Consider the following 21,803-nt stretch of genomic DNA (forward strand, 5'->3'; position numbering starts at 1 on the left):
TAATAGTTCTATTTTTGAAACACAAAAATATATTTTCCAAAAATATAATTCCTTTAGAAAATATAACTAGGGTTTGGCTGCCTCCTGAAACACATTAAACACGTGCGCCTTTCTCTGTAAGAAACCTTGAAACAATTCTTCAATCAAATCTTCAAAAGATTGAGTAGAAAATAAAACCCGCTAGCTGGCGCGCACAGATACACAGACAGGTGTTGTTCCAAAGTGTACCAACATTTGTCACAACACTTGGGGTCAGCACATATGTCTCAACACTTGGCTAAAATATGTTTTTGCAAAATATAACGAACATACAAAAACCCAACAAAAATGATCTCGCATGTATGCACTTGCCCACATTTGCTTCAATTTATATGTTTTGAGGATCCACTTATCCTTTGATACACCATAAGTCTCAACAACCCTCTGCCACTCAGACTCAAACTTTTCTGGTGTATAGGTAGAATACATAAGTGTCTTAAAATCTTCTAAGAATTTTTTATCTTTTATATGCGCACAAGCATTTTTATGTAGATGCCATGAACAAATACGGTGTTTTGAATTTGGAAATACAACTCTAATAGCTTCCCTCATTGCTTTATCCGCATATGTAACAACTGCTTTTGGGTATTTATTATACATAGCCTTTGAAAACATATTTAAAACCCACTTATATGTTTCTGCTGTCTCATCGCAAATTAAAGCACATACAAAAATGGTTGTTTCTCCATGGTGGTTGTATCCACTAAAAATTACAAGTGGCTTGCCATATCTGTTCTTTTTATATGTGGTGTCAAATGCAACCACATCACCAAAGCATTCATAATCAAGCTTGCTGGTAGAATCTGCCCAAAAAATATTTTCTAACCGCCCATCATCTGTAAAGGTGAACTCTGAAAAGAAGTTTGAATCACCATCAGCTTTACCTTGAAAATAACTCAAAGTAGCGAAAGTATCCTCGTCTTCAATTCTAACCCTTCCTTGATGATCTGTGTAGTTATACAAGTCCTTTTTGATAAATCCAAGATCTTCATGACCTCCTTTCTGATCCATCAAAAAACCCAATATATGACATGTTCTAACACCTTGTGAATGCAAACCATTGACAACCTGTTTATCTGCTTCACTCAACTTACGATAATTAGGAATCAAGTGAACAAAATTTGCGGGAGTTAAGTCGTGGTTGTGAAAGGGCTGAAACATAGTAACCTTCCAAATCTTACGAATCATATCATAAGCCACTCGAAGTCTAGCAAGACAGCCAATTCTCATAGTTGGCCTATGTCTATCCTCATTCTTCCTATTTTTCCTTTCACTCTTACCCGCTTTATTGCAAAGTAATCGACGCGAAACAATTTCATTCTCATCATTATATTTCACATCATCCTTCCTTATGGCAAACCCTTGGGAACGTGCATACGCTTCATAAAAGTCTATAGCTTCTTGCTCTGTGCTAAATTCCATAGCTCTTATATCATCAACTATAATTTCACTTAAGCATTTCTGACCTTTACAATTCTCTTTCCCCAAGTCGTCTCTATCAGTACCAACGCCATCGCCACTGGTGAATTCTTCGCCTTCTATATCACTATCGAGATGCAACATTTCTTCACTATATGTCGACATTTTAACTTAAATTTACCTGGAAATAAAAGACAAGAGAAACCATTATTTCAGACCTATATCATATCAACTAATAATGATATTTTGCAGTTATGATTTCTCAAAAACCACATTGCTTGTAACAATATCAAATGAAACAGAACACTAAGAAATTGTTGTCATTCTAGCTGAATTTTCTGCATAGAAAAACTCTAGAAGTCCAATAAGTGTAAACATATTTGCAACACCACTAATAGCATATTGAAAACCTAACTAAAACACAGTCATTGGTATGTTTGTGGTGTTAAATGTGAGTGAACTAATACTATCATCGGCTTTACTTAAATATTTTTTTTACATAATCTCCTATAAGTCGTAGATAGCTTGTTTTTTTAATTGAAATTGTGAACCGGATTATTGTCATTGTTGGATTTTGTTCAGATTGCATAGTTTTGTAGCCACTAGCCATGTATGTTCTTTCGTCCTGTATTTATTATTTGCAGGGACCTTATTGATACTAAATTTGTAAGTTTTAATAGCATATTGAAAACCTAACTAAAACACAGTCATTGGTAAAAGCTATATACTATCTACCTTAATGCTTTTCAACAAAACCAGCTATTGCTTATAAGAAGAAAAAAAAAAAACCAGCTATTAACATTGATATGGCTGAGAGAACCAATCCAATTTCAATTCTTTGAAGGTATAATTTTTTTTTTTTTGAAACAACAATAATTTTATTAGATAAACTTCAACAAAACACAAGGAGTGTTTGAAGAAGCAAGGATACAATCCACTATAAAAGTGGTAACCGAACAAGCACAAAACAAGGCACTCACAGTGCAAAATTCGGGAACAAAACAAAGGCAAGAGTTGGGTTTTGTTTATTTTCTCAATTACCCACGGTGCAAAATTCGGTAACAAATCAAAGCACCAAACACAAAACTAACCTAAAACTAAAGGAAGTGAAAAACCCAAAAAAGCAAGAGATAGAGTAACTTACTTGTAAATGTTGTGGTAGAGATAGAAAGATTGGTTGATTTGTGTAGGATGCTAATTCGATGAACACAAGCTTGATTCGTAAGATGATGAAGTGAAATTCAACTTGTATGAAGCAAGAAAATGGGTATGGAGAAGAAGAATAGGAAACAAAGAAAAACCAGAGAAAGAAGATGGAGCGTGTTCTTTGTTCTCTAGGTGATAGAAACAATTTTTTTTTTTTGTGAAAAAAAAGAAAAGTGACACCAACAATTTTCTTGAAAAGATTGAGAGTCATTAATGCAATGTGGTCAATTGTGAAAATAACAAAAGTTTATAAACCAAATCTGTAAATTAAAAATAGAAATAAATAATACAGCTGGCTAATTTTAATTGGATCCACATCAGGTGAGCTCTTTACACACCTCTTTGTGAAGGTAATCAAGAAAAAACCGTTGAAGTTTTATAACCATTGTACATGGTCTAAGCTAACTTATAACTTATAGTTTTTAGCTTATAAGTTCTGTTTGGTAATAATTTTTAAAAAAGAGATTATAGCTTATTTTACTAGTTTATATATAGCTTATTTTCAAACGTTATTTCAAGTAGCTTATGAGCTTATAGCTTATTATCTTTTCTTCCAATTTTACCCCTATCATCTTACTTAAAAAAAAATTAAATATTAACTTTTAATGTCAGTCACACTTATAAGCTAGTTCAACCGTTAATTTTATCGAATATTACAAATTCAATAAGCTAACTTATTCACTATAAGCTAAAAGCTAGCTTATAAACTATCACATGAATCTGATAGAGAAAAACATGTCGGTCTAGTGCACAAAGGAGGTGAAGAACTTTTGTAAAGAAAGGGTCGCATAGAAGCTGAAACACTAAATATATTGTTGACAAGACAACCTCGACAAGAAGAAAAGGAATATGCATTTGACGAGAAATTTTTAAGCTACAATAGAAACTGTAACGCTCAACATGGATAGCAATGGGGGTTCCAATATTGAAATGGAAACCTTTAATAAACTGACTTCGAAAATAATCTAATAAGATTACCACAAAATGAAAGACCGTCAATAGAAATATGAGATCCGTCAATATGAAGCTCAGTTTTTTTCTTCCCAAAATAAATAAGTGTAGGCTTAAGAAGATCATGACAAATAAGTGAATCAAGCCATTGATCTAGAAATCAATATGTGAGTATAATTTCATTTCCCTTAAAAATAAGAAAGTTACAATCTTTTCAAAGACTCCATATGGCATGGTATTTTGAAAGGATACAGAGGATTCTTGGTGTTGCAGACATCCAAGTGGTTTCTTCTCAGTTAAGTCGGCTTATTTAGCTCTCTGTCATTTCACAATTGATGAGATGTTAATCTCTGAAGAGGAATCACGCTTTCCAAAAGTATGAAAAACTTGGGCCCCTCAAAATTGGGAGTCTTTTGTTGGCAGCTTCTTCATGATAGGTTGCCGACTCGTCATAATCTCTGGCGGCAAAATAGATTACGGTGGATGTTAATTTTGCAAACTATTGTGTGGACTATCTAGAACTCGCGAAATGATGTTTGCTTTTCAGAAGGAACATTTTCTACTAAGTGTCTCGTCAATATGGTGAAAGTTTTATCTTGTAAATGGTTTCTAGGTAAAAATCCTGGCACCCCCGTTCCTTTTACAAGTGGAGTATGCAACCTATTTTTGTATGAACCGTTAGAGTTTGATGGGATGTGAAGTTGAGTCTCTTGAGATCTGGTTGGTTGTTGGCCTCTTGTATCTGTCTTTCTTTGTGGTTGATCTTTGTCTCCCTCTTTGAGGGGTTTCTGATCTTCCTGTGTCGAGAGGTTAGAGGTGTTTGATTTTTTGGGTTGGTGTGTTTTTGACTTTGTATGTGAAGTGTACTAATTATAGTACTTTTTTTTGTTGTACTATTTTCGTATTTATTAATATAATATTATTTTTCCATTAAAAAAAAAAGAAAACCTTTTTTTTTGTGCTTTTAATAATATTTTGTGCTTTGTTGTTTTAAACCTTTAGACACAATATAGTTTTAAACCTTACGGACAATTCTCTATATTGAATTGTTGTACTATTTTCGTATTTATTAATATAATATTATTTTTCCATTAAAAAAAAAAGAAAACCTTTTTTTTTGTGCTTTTAATAATATTTTGTGCTTTGTTGTTTTAAACCTTTAGACACAATATAGTTTTAAACCTTACGGACAATTCTCTATATTGAATATCTCGAGGAGATTTTTAACTAAGTGATTGTGATTAATTAACTTTACTAAATAATATATCATTTAAGAGAATCTGCGTAAGACTTTTGTCATATGAATTATACTACTACAAAGTGTACTTGTCCTTAATTTAAATTTGTATCCACTATTATTGTAAAACTTTTTATATAATACAACTCCATAAATATATCTAGCTAATAAGATATGATTTAACACATGTGTAAAAAAATGTTATAAGCAATCTATAAAAACTTGACATTATAAAAACAATTGATACATTCTCTCATATGTATGATCATCATATGACACCTTCCATTACTGATTAAAAGGGAAATTAGGAGTTTATGAGTAAAACTTGTAGGTGTTAGCTTTAATTATGATTGTCCTCAATCCACCAATAGGTGATAAAATCATTAAACACAGGCCAAGCACAATGCATACCTGTAATAAGTGAAACAAAATATATTAAATTTTGTCTTAAAAAAATGATAAATTATAAAAAAGAATTTAACAAAAACCAAATATACATACCCAATTAGTCCACCATGACAAGCCGAATTTCCTTGGTTTGTAGATTGAAAGCCACATGATGCATGGAAGCTGAAAATACAATAAAATGGATAAGTAACCAAAATTATAATAATATTACTATTTAGATTGAAATTTCCAATTGTTGATGGCTTACAAAGTATGTTGTTGGAGCAAATGCAAACCCTCCGAAAAATCCTAGAAGTCCATCGAAAAAAGGGAATGTAATAGCGATGAACATTGTGAATGCTGGAAATGAAAAAAAATAATGTCATTGTATAGAATCGCATGAAAAATATTTGAAAGTTAGACACAATATATATTTTTTTAATTACAAAGAGCTTAATTAATTACTTACCGACATACACATTACGCACAATAAATCGAAGCATTGTACTTGGTTCAAATTTCAATTTCTTCACCATTACCGTTTCAATCATGTCAAACACCGGCATTGCATATATCTATATATACCAATAATCACAATGTTAAATTAAGATATTTAAGTTTACTTCAAAATATACAAAAAAAATTAGGATATCAAATTACTAGTAACATAAACATTACATAAGTCTAAAAAACAATACCCCTCTTTCCATGAATATAAGCCATTCATTTTTGAAAGAAAAAATTGTCCTAAATGTAAATATTATTTCGAACTACTAGATATATTTATTACTCTCTATGTCCCTACAAACTAGGGATTTGGATTCTCTAAATTTGTTTTCCCTAAATTTACCTACATTCAAGTAAAAATGAACTAAAAGAGAGAAATTATTATAGATCTAGGTGCATTTATGTATGTTGAAAAGACCAAAATACCCTAGAGTTTTGCCTAAATGTAGGAAATTTAGGAAACTATGACTTTAGAGAATCCAAATCCCAATAATAGTAACATTTGCAATAAATGTTTGCCTAAAAAGAAATGTCATTTTTTTTTTAGTTTTTAACCCTCTAGTTCTCGGGGGAAATGTGCCCCAGTAATCAGAATTTGGGCACGAGATAAATAAGGTCTGGCCAAACATTGTTCCCATCAGGAATCGAATTCAAGTTTTTCTGAAACGATTCGTCCTAGGAGAGTTCATTGTGTTGGTGAACATAAGTTTCTTAAAGACGGCAAAATATATTTTACCTAATTATTAGTAATAACATAAGTTTTTTCCATAAGTTTAAATAATAATAGATATTGAATTTTACCTGGTAGCTTCCAATTACATGAATAACAACAAACATATTAGCCATTGCAATAAGCCATTTTGGTTTCTCTAAAGAGATGAGGATATCAGCATTGACCTCATTTCCAAACATCCAATAACCAATAAGAGCAACAGGAAAGTAACACAAAGCAACAACAATGTATGCAACAACAACTCCTCTCCACATAGGAACTTTGGATGGTTTTTCAGGTGTTGATGGAATTGTTGCTTGGATTTCTAACACTACATTGTGTCCAGCATATGCAAAAGCAACAGTGCCAAGTGCATTAAAGAAATCAAATACTGTTCCTGCAGTACTATGTGACTTGTATCCATATTGTACATGTTTTTGTTTTCCTTTATCTATACTTGCTGCCCAAGAAATTGTAGAGTAACTGTAGGAAATGAAAACATCAAAGTTTAATTAACATGTTTTTCTAGTGTGTTTTATGGATTTGGATTCACTACTATCGTAATTCTGATTATCGTTGACTTAAATGAAGATCAGAAGGCTCATATTTGATACTTGATTTCTAAATAGAGTATTTGATTTGGGCTATCTTAATCTATTAGTCAAAACTTGTTGATTGCAATGTCTATATGGTTTGGAAAATGCCAGCATCATGAAAGATTAAAGTAATAAGTTGTTGAGTATGTTTGATAGATTTGGATTCTCTATTGTCGTAATTCTAGGTCATTCTGACCTTGTCTGTTAGATAAAGATAAGATGACTCACATTTCAAGTAGTATATCAAGTTTTTTCTTAAAAAAGATTGCATACAGGTTGTACGATCTTTATCTACTATCGAGATCTATTGACTACAACATATGCAAAATTTGTAAAATGAAAAGTATTTCTAGTTGGGTTTCATAGTGTTTTTCTCATTCACTAAGCAAAATATGATAACTATCAACAAAATTTAAAATAACACCAAAAATTAGAAAATAGGAAAAAAAATTGGTCACTAAATTTTGTGTCTCTAACACATAGCAATAAAATTAGAGGCTAAATTCTCTTCTTTTTTTTCCTAATTTTTTTTCGCTATTTCAACTTTTTATAGTAGAATTTTGATTTTGATTTCTTGCTGTAATATAGCAGGACTCAGTAGCACTGTTTACACTGGAAAATGGTAAACCAGCGCTAGTTTAAGTATTTAAACTTGCGAGATCAACTAGTAAATCTCAGGACAATTTTATGCCCAACAAGCACACAATAACTAATCCTAGCCGTTCAATCTTAAATGAATGGCCGAGATTGTTTATAGTTGTGTTTTTGACTATGTAATTGAAACTGTTTGATTTAAAATCAACGGTTGAGATTACTTACTACATCAAACTGTGTTAAATAACTACAGTAGCTAATCCAGGTCCGTACGTAGAATTCTGATTGATTGTAAAATATTTTCAAGAATAGGAAAAATGACTTACCTAAAAGACATAACTGCTGCAGCCAAGGAAACACCAGAAATTGAGTTGAAATCAGGGAGATGAGACAACACAAAATGAACAGAAGCAAATATCATAATGAAATAAGTTAATTTGATCTTTTTGCAATCTGAACAAACTGTATCATGGAACTTTTGCAATGATGTTCCTCCAGTAACCATATAAACAATGTTAACTGCAACTTCTACAACAAGTTGTTGAGGCACCACAATATAAAGACCTAGTTTTTTACCAAATGCATGTTGACCCAATTCATGGTATCTATCAAAACGTTTTCCTGGAACCATTTCATGCATCTCAACCATTTGCCATAATGTGTATAATGTGATGATCCATGACAGGATAAGTATGGTTACACCTGGACCCCTGTAAAATAAATTGTGATCTTCAATTAAATAAATTGGCATTTGAAACATATTCTATGTGTCTTTGTCTCATTTGAAATATTTTTTTCTCAAATTATTTGTCATTTTATAACAGTACAATATTATCAAACTTTTTGCAATGCTATCTTTCCAAATTGCACTTTTGATTCTTTAATTTTCACAAATTTATGATTTTGGCCCTTAGTTTTAATAATAGCATTTTGGTCCCCAACTTTTTGTCCCCTTTTGGAAAAGGTTAACCCCCATTGATTTTGACGAAGCCAACACACACGTGAACAGTAACTCAATGTCATGTCACCATGTCATGTGAGTCACTGTTTACATGCACGTTGACTTGCTGATGTTCGATAATTGTTAGAGATTTTTTTTAAAAAAAGATATGATGAACACATATGAAATATACCATCCAAGTTGTGACATAGCATGGGGAAGACCAAGAACACCAGCTCCAACCATGGCTGTGACATTGTGAAAAGCTGAATACCACCATTTTGCATTCCTTTTAGAAGTAATTGGAAGCCATTCATCAATTCTCTTGTCCCTCTCTGATTTTTCTTCAATCTATTTTGTCAATAACAAAAAAAAAACAAAAACTCAAATTAACACACACTAGAGTTTATGACAATTTATATGTCAAACTTGAATTTTAAATTTTTTGGTCAGTCTCACTCGAGGTAGTCTATTGCCTCTCTGATTAGTTTAAAATTACTTTCAATTTTTTATTTTAAACAATGTTTTTTAGAATTTATTGAATAATAGATGTATCTGATCTATATTATTGATTAGATATGTTAATTATTCGTTATATTTAAAAAGTGAATTTTTATTTATAATAAAAAGAATGGAGTAGTTTTCTGACATACCAAGTCTTTGTTGGACTAGACTTAATTACATACTTACATTATACTTTGCTAATATTTACATTATACTTTAAGATAGGGGTAATAAAAAAGAAATAACTTGAGTAATTTAATTGTATAAAAAACTTTGAGTAGTTTAGAAAGGAAATTGGCCTATTTTTTAATTTTATTTTTTACATAAAAAGGAATGTTACACACCTCACAACTTAAATAATGAATAAATAAAATGTGTATATGTAAGGTGTTTATTATCATTCCATATGTAATTACAAGCTTAAATATAAATATATTAAGATTAAGATAGGAGTAGCTTGTAAAAGTGCTTATCTTAACTGGAGCTTGACATTTTGACTTTTAAAATATTTCTGAGTCTTCAATAGAAATATGACTTTGACTAATTAGACAATTTGCTTTGTAATTTTCTCACGATATGTACACGCACGTAACATTACTTTTCTTAATATCTACTCCCTCGTATTATTTAAGTTTCAAAAGGTAGTTAGCGTTGTACGTACAAAATTGATAGAGACATCACATTATATACGTAAGAGGAGATTTTAACTCCGGACATTACACTTTCAATTTAAAGTGAAATTCTAATCACAAAATGTCATACAAAAAAAAATGTCGCTAGAACTTAACTGAACAAAATTAATAGCACTTCATCAATTTTGGTTGGTTAGAGTTTTGTTTAAAAAAAAATCTTGTGAGCTTAGTTGGTAGGACATTGAATTATATATGTAGAGTGCCGGAGTTTGAACCCCGATCATTTCACTTATTCACCTTAATGGTGAAATTTCTAACCACTAAAATAGTTGAAAAAAAAGAGTTTTGTTAAAAAAATTAATTATTAACTAAAAAATCAAACTAAACTAATTTAGTATACCACTAGTTTCTTCCATTATAAGGCAAATGTGATGAAGAAAAAGTGTATGGCGCATGAGATATTTATTAGTTGAATTTTCTGTTTTGAGGAAAAGTAAAACGTATAACGTGGCCTATATGATGTATATCATATTTTGTTTATATTTTATTTTAATTGGTTATTTATTTTGGTGGTTTTTCTCTCATAGATTAAGTGTCAAACACCGCTTAAACACATATCTATGAGGTTTCTGGTAGAAGTGTTCAGCTTAATATTACCAGCGCTATATCTTGGGTGCGCGATATCATGGGATTGTCTAGCACAGAGACCCCATACTGAGTTACAGCAGCTGGCGGAAGCATGTCTAACAATTTCGACATTCTCAATTGAACTAGGTCCAATGAACTTTTTTTCCCAATGATTTTGCTTACTTATCTTATGTAATTTGTTTCCTGGTTTTCACTAACGACAAAACTTACAAACTAAATGCTGAAAAATAAATAACTGTGAGTTCAAACCCACACCTCAACATATCAAATGTTGGAACAGGATTTCCTGCATTAATTTTTTCACGCAGTTTCACGCTGTGTTAAATCAGGACCGTCCGATCTAATCTGAATGGTTCAGATTAATTTGGACTGATTTTGTATAGATGCAATATGAACCGACCGATCTGAAATGGACGGATGAGATCTAAAACAGCGTGTAACTTTGTGATTTTCAACTGCATGGCATCTTGATCCAATATGTTGATGTAACTTTTTACTATACGAGTTATACCGGAACATTAAACTCCTATTTTAATCTTACCATAATAGATTATGTACGCTAAATTAAACTCATACTTCCAATAAAACAGTATGATATGTTATAAATATCTACCAAAACAACAAAATAAAAACAAGAGAAGCAAACAAATTAAAGAGTTATAAGATTAAGATATATAAGATATGTTATACATAAGAGATACTCAAATGATTATTAAGAGAAACTTACAGCTCTCTGGTGATCAGGACTAGGCTTGTGATGACCATTTAATGATTGAGTTTCCAAACTTGCCATAATTGCAAAAAATATTTTGCTAGAAAACAGAAGAAGAGAGCACACAAAACAGAGAAAAAAGTTTTGGTTTGGTTAGGAAATAGAAACCAATTAATTATATGGTGACTCTCTCATGTAATCTAAATGAACATAATATAATGTGTATTTATAAGAACATGGTATCTCATGCCACGTTGAATCACTCATAGTCATAGTAGTACTTGTTTATTTGATAGAATAGTCAAGGATCTTATTAAATTATAAATTAGAATATAGAATAATTTGTATCATTGTACAGCAATTTCTAATTTTGTATAGTTTTCTACAAGTCCAATGTGCTGAATTTGGTCATTTCTAAGTTTACTTCCGAGATTCCACATTATTTTGTAGATTAATCTCTTGAAATTAACATCCGTTTAAGTAGAACTACTTAGATTAATATCTATAAATTGCCGTTCAAAAAAAAAAAAGTTAATTTTTATAAATTGTGTAGATTTTTTTTGTGTCATTTAGCCTAACGGCTAGAAATTCCACATATAAAGGGTTCGAACCCCGATCCTCTACATATATAATATAATGTTTTTGACAACTGAGCTAAGCTCACGGGACTACATACATTTTTTCTTCACTAAAGTATTCTATACTCATAATTGGATAGATTAATCTCTTCGGATAATTGTTAATATTTCACCAATTTTGGAGCCCATATTCATACGGAATTTCTTATCTCAATTTGGAAAGACCGACATCCTGGTTGGGTCGACTCAATGCATGTTGAGTAGTCTATTTTGAAAGTTTTATGAGTGTATTTGATCTATTAAAAATAAAAAAAAAACAACACAATTTCAGGTGTAAAATTGTGTTGAAATTGAACAAATTGAGAAGCAAGAATTGGACAAAAACTAAAATTTGCATTTCTCCAAATATAAGTTATTTAAAATATTAAAATAATCTTTTGTCCACCAAACATCGTATAAGAAATTTTTTTTAATATTTTAAAACTTTGTTATGTCATATCGTATAAGAAAAAAGTTTTTCAATATTTTAAAACTTTGTTATGTCATATGTGTTATATTATCCATGTTGTTTTGTTTAATACCTACAGAGATGGTTGAAACAGATTTGAATTACACGCATTCAGAAAGCATGTAGTTATGCAGTCAGTATTTGTCCAATTGACACCTCGGAAGGAATCAATGTCGGACTTATTGGATCCTTGGCAATTCACGCAAGGATTGGTCGTTGGGGATCTATAGAAAATCCATTTTATGAAATTTAAGAGGTTTCTTCCTCTTAACCACTGTAACCTTCATTAGCAGATTCATTAACTGTCTGATTGAGATCGGTTGATCTAAATTATTTCTCAAAATTTTATATTAAATAGAGATAAAAGACTATCTTAAGATCTGAATCAACCAATCTTAATCAGGCGGACATAAGGGGTCTGTTTGTTTCAGATTCTTCACCAAAAAAATGTATTCTTTCCAAAAAAAAATCTAATTTTTTATCTTACTTGTGTTTGTTTCAGATTTTTTCAAAAAAAATCATTTTTTTCATCAAAATGATAATCTATTTTCAATAGCTTTTATGGACAAAACTTACATGCATTTCCATACATGCATTTCTTACTTTTCCACTCACAAAGAGGTGGTTATTTGTGTTTTTTCATTTTGAAAAAATAAAAGAAAATTATTTTTTAATAAAAAAAACTACCTCTTTGTGAGAGGAAAAATAAGAAATGCATGTATGAAAATGCATGTAAGTTTTGTCCTTTATCAAAATCCATTTTTTTATGCTCATCATCCATCACCATCTTAAAAAAAATAGATTTTTATGATCGTAATCAAACGGAAAATAGCTTTAGATTTTTTTCAATAAAATCTATTTTCTTGAAAATGATTTTTTTTCAAAAATAATCATTTCTTTTTAAATCTCAAATAAACAGCCCAAGATATGATTCATTCCCGTTTGAAACTAAATAAAAAAAATGTGGTTAGACGCGTGGAGAATGAAAGTCAAAGAAAAAGAGTTCTTAGACGTGACGTACATGAATAATGAAATTGTACTTAAATAAATGAATATTTTTATTGAAATTTCAAAGGGAAAACAAATCATTGACTTTGAAATTTAATTTAGTACTATGTTTTTGAGTATCTATTTTCTTCGTCGTGGTCGAAATTTCATGGAAATAATTCAACAATTTTGCATCCAATTAGCATTTGCCAACAGCAACATTATTGTAATAGTTTTATTATGCATTTGAGGTATCATTGAGGGAATGAATAATGTGACGACTTAATTATTTAAAGAACTTGGACACATGGAGGAATTGAGAAGAGAAGACACAAAGAAGATGCTCAAGTTATAAACAAATATTTGTCAAATGAATGATCTAATTTTATATTTCATTTCGTCTTAAATATAAAAGAAAGTTAAGATAAATTTTATATATGAGATGTTTCGATTTTTGAATCTTGTTAATATTTTGGAGCGATATAAATATAAATATTTTTGTAAGTGTAGAGTTTAAGTCTATAGGTTGACAACGTTCATTTAATCTAAATATTTTCGATTAGCAAAAATAAAAATAAAAAATTGAGTCGATAAAAAGTAATTTCACATTTATTAGTTAATCTTATTGATTTCGTAAAAAAATATTAGTGTATTGTCAACAGTGTCATTTACATTAACCGTTTATTAGAATAAAAGAGTCTTTGTCCACAAATCCTAGTCGAAATGTCCAAATTTTTAGTGTTGGACGTCATGTTCGGAATTCGAACCCAAATTCCTCAACTTTGTATGTGTGAATTTTCAATGGTTTTGCCAATTCGCCTATCAACAAAAAAAAATCTTTTAAACAATAAAAACTAATGATAACTTAGAGTCCGGTGTTTGAGAGTGGAGAGAGCGAGTCAAAGAAAAACTATTTGATTGTTTGTTTGAAACATGTCACACGTCCATATAATTAATTGGCTAAATGAGGATAGCCTAAACTGAGGGAACATGAACTTCCAAAATTCACCCAAAAAAAATGCACATAAAATAGTGAACAATTCATTTATACTTTTTGAAAATCTTTTTCACTTTTGTTTGGCCGATTCATGATAAGATTTGTTTTTTGTCATCACAATTCGTTTTGTGATGATTAACATTATGTTTTTTCAATTAAAAAAAAAAGCCCGAAAAGAAAATTCCACCCAAATTAACGTGATATATATACTTGATCCAAATGCTAACCCATATTTGACTAATCAAAATAATACACCAAAAACCATAATACTCAATTCAACCAAAAGAGCTAATTAGTATGTGATTAAGATTCAAAAAGTTTGATAATCGCTGTATATAATTGAAAACTTAAAAAGGTGATTGTTCATTGAATATTGAGAATCATGCTCAGAGGATTTTGGGTGTAATTTTTTTTAAGCAAAATGAATCACATTTTATCCTTCAAACTATAATCTATAAAGTACCACAATTTAATGATATAAATAAATAAAAATACAGAGATCGGGGGACATTAAACCTAACCAAGCTACAACCCAAATGAGAATACATCGTGATCAAACAAAGCCAGATCGAACAAACCTAATCAATCATAGCAATACAACACTCATCACGAGGGCAATCCAGCGAAACCGCGTACGGGCGCGAAACCAAGTTACAAAAAGATGAAGAGTGAGAGCATCACCAAGATAAAAAAGATTCAAAGCTTAGTGAATGGATCAACCGCCAACACGGAACCAGATCTACGTGCCAACAAAATAATCCGAACAGTCATAGAGACATCATTTGGATAATTATAGAGATTATCTGTACATAATTATAGAGATTAATTAATGTTTTGAGTTTTGCGAAACTCAATTGGATAATAAACTCTCTCTAATAGTTTAGTTTTGCTACGCTCAAGTCAGAGATCGAGCCCATAATATGTGATAAAGAAGATATTTGTGCCATCTCATTTAACCACTTTTCTAACTTAGACCCTAGTTAGGTCTAAGTTAGCAAGGTGCACCTTTTCAATTGGACCAAAATACCCATTCTTTTTAATTAATTAACCAAAATACCCATGAATAGACGCAGATCCAGTGTCGCGCGCGTACTGAAGGACCATGGTTACAGACCGTTGATTTCCATCAGACAGCCAAGATCTGATCTCATCAAGACTGTCTGATCAATCCGACAGCCCAGATCATCCTGATCCATCAGATTCCAGCGCGTGCGCCACACTGGATTACACCCTGGAGAGAGAAAAATTTGCTTTTTAAAAGTAGGACACGTGTCACACAATGGTTGGCTGGACGTGATTTTTGTTCATTTAATACTTTGAACTCAATTATTTCGTTGTAAATTAATTTTTTATTTTTTTATTTTTATACCAAAATTCATAATTTTTTTTTTCTACAAATAGAGACTTGGTTCGTTTGATTTGGACACCGAAAAAAAAATGCAATTTTTCACTACCTTAATCTCATTTTTTGTCTACTAAATACGTTACTTGTGTGTTGTAATTTAACACGCACCACTCAACCAACTCACTGAAACCATTATACCAGGAAAATAGTAGATAATATTCTGGAACTTTTGGTATATTTTATGAAATTTTTGGAGACCTGAAACTATTTTTAGTTAATTAAATGAGATAAAACGGTAATTAAAAACTAATGTTTGCTTCTGAAACCATTTTACTGGTAGAATGGTTGCACATAGTTGTATTCTGAAACCATTTTACTGGTAGAATGGTTTCAATGAGTAATTTATTAATTGTGTTTGCTTCTGAAACCATTTATCTAGTACAATGGTTTCAGAGAGTTGTAATCTGAAACCATTTTGCTGGTAGAATGGTTTCAGTAAGTTGATTATTAGTTATTTGCTTCTGAAACCATTTAGCTTGTAGAATGGTTGCACATAGTTGTACTCTGAAACTATTTTACTGGTAGAATGGTTTCAGTGAGTAATTTATTAATTGTGTTTGCTTCTGAAACCATTTTGCTGGTAGAATGGTTTCAGTAAGTTGATTCTTAGTTATTTGCTTCTGAAACCATTTAGCTGGTAGAATGGTTTCAGAGATTTGTACTCTGAAACCATTTTCCTGGTAGAATGGTTTCAGTGAGTTGATGTAAGGTAGTGAAAAATGAGATTAAGGTAGTGAAAAATTGGGTTTTTTTTTCTGTGTCCAAATCAAACGAACCAAGTCTCTATTTGTAGAGAAAAAAAAATTATGAATTTCGGTATAAAAATAAAAAATAAAAAATTAATTTACAACGAAATAATTGAGTTCAAAGTATTAAATGGAAAAAAATCACGCCCAGCCAATCAGACAGCGACACGTGTCCTGCTTTTAAAAAGTAGATTCTTCTCTCTCCAGGGTGTAATCCAGTGTGGTGCATGCGCTGGAATCTGATGGATTCGGATGATCTGGGCTGTCTGATTGATCGGACAGTCTTGATGAGATCAGAGCTTGGCTGTCTGATGGAAATCAACGGCCTGTAACCATGGTCCTGCGGTACGCGCGCGACACTGGATCCGCGTCCATTGATGGTAATTTGGTTTATTAATTAAAAAGAATGGGTATTTTGGTCCAACTGAAAAGGTGCACCTTGCTAACTTAGACCCAACTGGGTCTAAGTTAGCAGCCCCCTATATATATATATATATATATAGGGTCTTGCTAATACACACCCACTCACTTTTGTGAAGGTGTGCATTAGCATGATACACCTTTTTAATTTGACATTAAATGCCCTTGCTTTTATTTTAAGGAGAATGTTAACTTGTGCCCTTAAGGCACATGTTAAGGAAGCAAAAATAGAAATTATTAAATGCTAATTTGTGCATTTTGACTTTTGAAGCATTAAATTTCTTATATCATTAAATGTTGAATTTCTATTTTGGTATATCTTAACATGTGCCCTAAGGGCACATGTTAACAAGACCCTTATTTTAAAATAAGTGAAGAGCAAAGGGCTTGATTGTAATTGACATTTAATTCTACAATTAAAAATTCTCTTAATTAAATTCATTTTTCCTCTTCTCACTGCTGCTGCATCTGGATGGATTTTCCAACGTCCTCGCCAAAATCCAATTATCTGCATTTGGATTCTTCTCACCAAAATCCAACGTCCTCCAACCTTTTTTAAGTCTTCATCGTCTTCTTGAGAAGCTAGTTTTTAATGAAATAAGTTGATTAATCATTTAAATGTTTTTGTTGAATAAAATAAAATAAATTGATGATTAAAATGTTAAAGAGCCACTTCCATTCCATGGACAAGCTCTTCTTCTTTCTCTTCACCGTACTAGCAAGATTGGTTGGAAGCAAAGTTACTTTAAGCAACAAAAAAAAAAAATTCAGAATTGGAGAGGTGAGGTTTTTGTGACCAATTAAAAATGAGGGTGTATCATGCTAATACACACCTTCACAAAAGTGAGTGGGTGTGTATTAGCAAGACCCATATATATATATATATATATATATATATATATATATATATATAGGGGAACTTTCAAATAAGAGTAGTTTTAAAATGAGAGATGAAAGGAATAAATAATAACCATCAGATTAAATTGTAAGGTGCCGATTAAAATCAAATATCTTTATATTACCTGACCAAAACAAAAAGACTTATGTTCTTTGACGAGAAGAAGCTGACAAATATAGTTCTAGTCAACAACACTCAAGCTCAAGGTATAGCCAACCATATCCTCCTTCCATAATTGACATTTCTGTTATATTTGTTGCTTGAGACGATTTTGTACATACAAATCATGCTTTATTTTTAGTAATTGACTTATGTTGCCTCAGACGCTCCTTCCATAATTCACATTTGTTGTTTTATTTTTCACCACTGAACCGTCTAATGTGATTTGGAGGTCAGTTTTAGTATCAAGTGATTCCAGCCCCCTCCCGATCGTAGTTGTGGGGATTGAACAGTGGTCCTCCCTACTAAGTCAAAGGTTTGATCCTTAAAACTGTTAGAAATAATATAAAACCATTGATGTGGCTCTCTCCTAATTTAAGCTTTTGGGATAATCGATATATTTGACATGGTATCAGAGCATCTATGACTAAGTGGTCTAGAGTTCGATTCTCGTTCCCCTCACTTTCTAATTAAAAAGTGGAATTTAAGCATATGGTAGGTGGACCTATGTATTATCCACGCTTCAAGCCCAAGTGAGCTCTTGCATGGGGGCGTGTTAGAAATAATATAAAATCATCGATGTGCTCGGTCGACAAAACTAGAGAAGTAAAATTAGGAAGAAAATAAAAAAAATCTTATACTAAGTTGATCATGAGGGAGATTTATACCAAACTTGACCAAAGCATGAGTCATGTATGAATTTTTTCATAAAAAGAAAAAGAAAAAACTACAGTATATAGAGTATGTTGTTTAAGGATAACCTTAATTACGATCAGCCAAAGTTTTACTGGGATGACAAATATTGCAACCATTAAACATAAGAGACACCACAGTCACACAATCAAATACAATCTCAACACTCATGAAGTTTTGGTCTTTAGACGCAAATTTACAAAGAAAAACTTATTTCAAATTCGGCACTACATTACCACACGCTCTTAAAATCTTAGATTGAGTCTAATTCAAATCCTATAAAATCGATATATAAGATGAAAATTATCTCTACTTATAACTATACATTCTGATAGAGGGCTAGAACTATCCTAAGGAAAACATAAAGAAAACATAAATAAAAGACAATTAAAATAAAGATAAAGATAAATTTGATTTCATTCATTAGGTTAAAAATACAGAGACCGGGGACATTAAACCTAACCAAGCTGCAACCCAAATAGGAATACATCGTGATCAAACAAAGCCAGATCGAACAAACCTAATCAATCATAGCAATACAACACTCATCACGAGGACAATCCAGCGAACCCGCGTACGGGCGTGAAACCAAGTTACAAAAACAAAGATGAAGAGTGAGAGCATCACCAAGATAAAAAAGGTTCAAAGCTTAGCGAATGGATCAACTGCCAACACGGAACCAGATCCACGTGCCAACAACCCCCTGAGCAAGCATCAGGCATAACAGCTCATTCGAACAAAATAATCCGAACAGTCACAGAGACATCACTTGGATAATTATAGAGATTATTTGCGCATAATTATAGAGATTAATTAATGTTTCGAGTTTTGCGAAACTCAATTGGATAATAAACTCTCTCTAATAGTTTAGTTTTGCTACGCTCAAGTCAGAGATCGAGCCCATAAATATGTGATAAAGAAGATATTTGTGCCATCTCATTTAACCACTTTTGTGAATGCCATGTGATTAATTTTAAATAATAATATATATATATATATATATATATATATATATATATATATATATATATATATATATATATATATATATATATATATATATATATATAGGGGATAAATCAAATTACACCGGTGTAACATTTGAGTAATGTTACACCGCTCAATAACGCTCAACGAATACAAATTTTACAAAATACACCGTTGGATTGATAGTTTATATCATTTAGATCATTCATGTTCAATTTTACAAAAATCTAAAATCGTTTGATATGTTATTGAGATTGATCAAGCTTAACGGTATTCAATAAAAACACATAAAACGTTAATATTGATCAGTCTCAATAACATATCAAACGATTTTAGATTTTTGTAAAATTGAACATGGATGATCTAAATGATATAAACTTTCAATCCAACGGTGAATTTTGTAAAATTTGTATTCGTTGAAACGTTATTAAGCAGTGTAACATTACTTAAAAGGAGTTTTAAAATGAGAGATGAGAGGAATAAATAATATCCATCAGATTAAATTGTAAGGTGCATATTAAAATCAAATATCTTTATATTACGTGACAAAAACAAAAAGACTTATGTTCTTTGACGAGAAGAAGCTGACAAATATAGTTCTAGTCAACAACACTCAAGCTCAAGGTATAGCCAACCATATGCTCCTTCCATAATTGACATTTCTCTTATATTTCTTGCTTGAGACGATTCTGTACATACAAATCATGCTTTATTTTTAGTAATTGACTTATGTTGCCTCAGATGCTCCTTCCATAATTCACATTTGTTGTTTTATTTTTCACCGTAGTATCTGGTCCACAGAACCGTTTAATCTGATTTGGAGGTCAGTTTTAGTATCAAGTGGTTCCAACCCCCTCCCGATCGTAGTTGTGGGGGATTGGACAGTGGTCCTCCCTACTAAGTCAAAGGTTTGATCCTTAAAACGGTTAGAAATAATATAAAATCATTGATGTGGCTCTATCCTAATTTAAGCTTTTGTGATAATCGGTTATTTGACATGGTATCAGAGCATCTATGACTAAGTGGTCCAGAGTTCGATTCCCGTTCCCCTCACTTTCTAATTAAAAAGTGGAATTTAAGCATATGGTAGGTGGACCTATGCATTATCCACGCTTCAAGCCCAAGTGAGCTCTTGCATGAGGGGGCGTGTTAGAAATAATATAAAATCATCGATGTGCTCTGTCGACAAAACTAGAGAAGTAAAATTAGGAAGAAAATAAAAAAAAAATCTTATACTAAGTTGATCAAGAGGGAGATTTATACCAAACTTGACCAAAGCATGAGTCATGTATGAATTTTTTCATAAAAAGAAAAAGAAAAAAGGCTTAAATACAGTTTTATCCCCATGTTTTGAAAAATGCGGAATTTTACCTCCCCTATTTTATAATTTGTTGGATTTTGCCCCCCACCAAAATTCTGCACAAAATCTGCTTTTTAACCTCAAGTTCAAAGCTTCGCACAAAATTCAATTTGGATCAATAATTCACAAAACTTATACCGAAACGACCATAATCGAGTTATCTTTCCACAGAATCAAACCCACTAAATTTGGAGTTATAGAGAGAGATTAATTACCATTTTAGTGAAGGTCTGTCCAATTACTAATTCTGCAAAAAGCTACTTGTGATCTTCAAATTCAACATCGTCTACCGAATGCATCGTAACTTCAAATTCGACGAAATTGAAATGCCAACAAGGGTAATTTCGTTATCTTTCCATACATGTAAATAGTATTAAAAAATGAGCTACAGGGTGAGAGGCATGACGAAAATACCAGTAGTAGTTTCATACGATAATTAATTTGAACAGACCTTCACTAAAACGGTAATTAATCTCTCTCTGTAACTCCAAATTTAGTGGAGTTTTATTTTATGGAAAAATTACTCGATTGCGATCGTTTCGGTACCAGTTTGGTGAATTATTGGTCCAAATTGAGTTCTGTGCGAAACTTTGAACTTGAGGCTCAAAAACAGATTTTGTGCAAAATTTTGGTGGGGGGCAAAATCCAACAAATTATAAAATACGGGGGTAAAATTCCGCATTTTAAAATAGAATGGGTAAAATTCCGCATTTTTCGAAACAGAAGGGGTAAAACTGCATTTAAGCCAAGAAAAAACTATATAGTATATAGAGTATGTTGTTTAAGGATAACCTTAATTACGATCAGCCAAAGTTTTACTGGGATGACAAATATTGCAACCATTAAACATAAGAGACACCACAGTCACACAATCAAATACAATCTCAACACTCATGAAGTTTTGGTCTTTAGACGCAAATTTACAAAGAAAAACTTATTCCAAATTCGGCACTACACTACCACACGCTCTTAAAATCTTAG

The 21,803-nt window shown here is 31.5% G+C and overlaps 2 protein-coding genes across 2 annotated transcripts; both read right to left on the bottom strand.

The window, feature by feature from the left end:
- Nucleotides 1-362: 362 nt before the first annotated feature.
- On the bottom strand, nucleotides 363-1,623 carry LOC123885894 (protein FAR1-RELATED SEQUENCE 5-like). The gene is made up of 2 exons (XM_045935235.1): nucleotides 571-1,623; nucleotides 363-446 (listed from the first exon to the last, which is right to left on the bottom strand). Exons 1-2 carry the CDS (start codon nucleotides 1,621-1,623, stop codon nucleotides 363-365), a joined length of 1,137 nt encoding a protein of 378 aa, XP_045791191.1.
- A 3,300-nt stretch (nucleotides 1,624-4,923) lies between these two features.
- On the bottom strand, nucleotides 4,924-11,293 carry LOC123887412 (lysine histidine transporter 1-like). Its single transcript, XM_045936734.1, has 8 exons — nucleotides 11,100-11,293; nucleotides 8,782-8,939; nucleotides 7,975-8,358; nucleotides 6,548-6,941; nucleotides 5,709-5,814; nucleotides 5,508-5,599; nucleotides 5,354-5,422; nucleotides 4,924-5,263 (listed from the first exon to the last, which is right to left on the bottom strand). The coding sequence occupies exons 1-8, from the start codon at nucleotides 11,163-11,165 to the stop codon at nucleotides 5,165-5,167; spliced, it is 1,368 nt and encodes a 455-aa protein (XP_045792690.1). The 5' UTR covers nucleotides 11,166-11,293; the 3' UTR covers nucleotides 4,924-5,164.
- Between the last annotated feature and the right edge of the window lie 10,510 nt (nucleotides 11,294-21,803).

Source organism: Trifolium pratense, linkage group LG5 (genome assembly GCF_020283565.1).
Source record: "Trifolium pratense cultivar HEN17-A07 linkage group LG5, ARS_RC_1.1, whole genome shotgun sequence".
NCBI classification, from domain to species: Eukaryota; Viridiplantae; Streptophyta; class Magnoliopsida; order Fabales; family Fabaceae; genus Trifolium; species Trifolium pratense.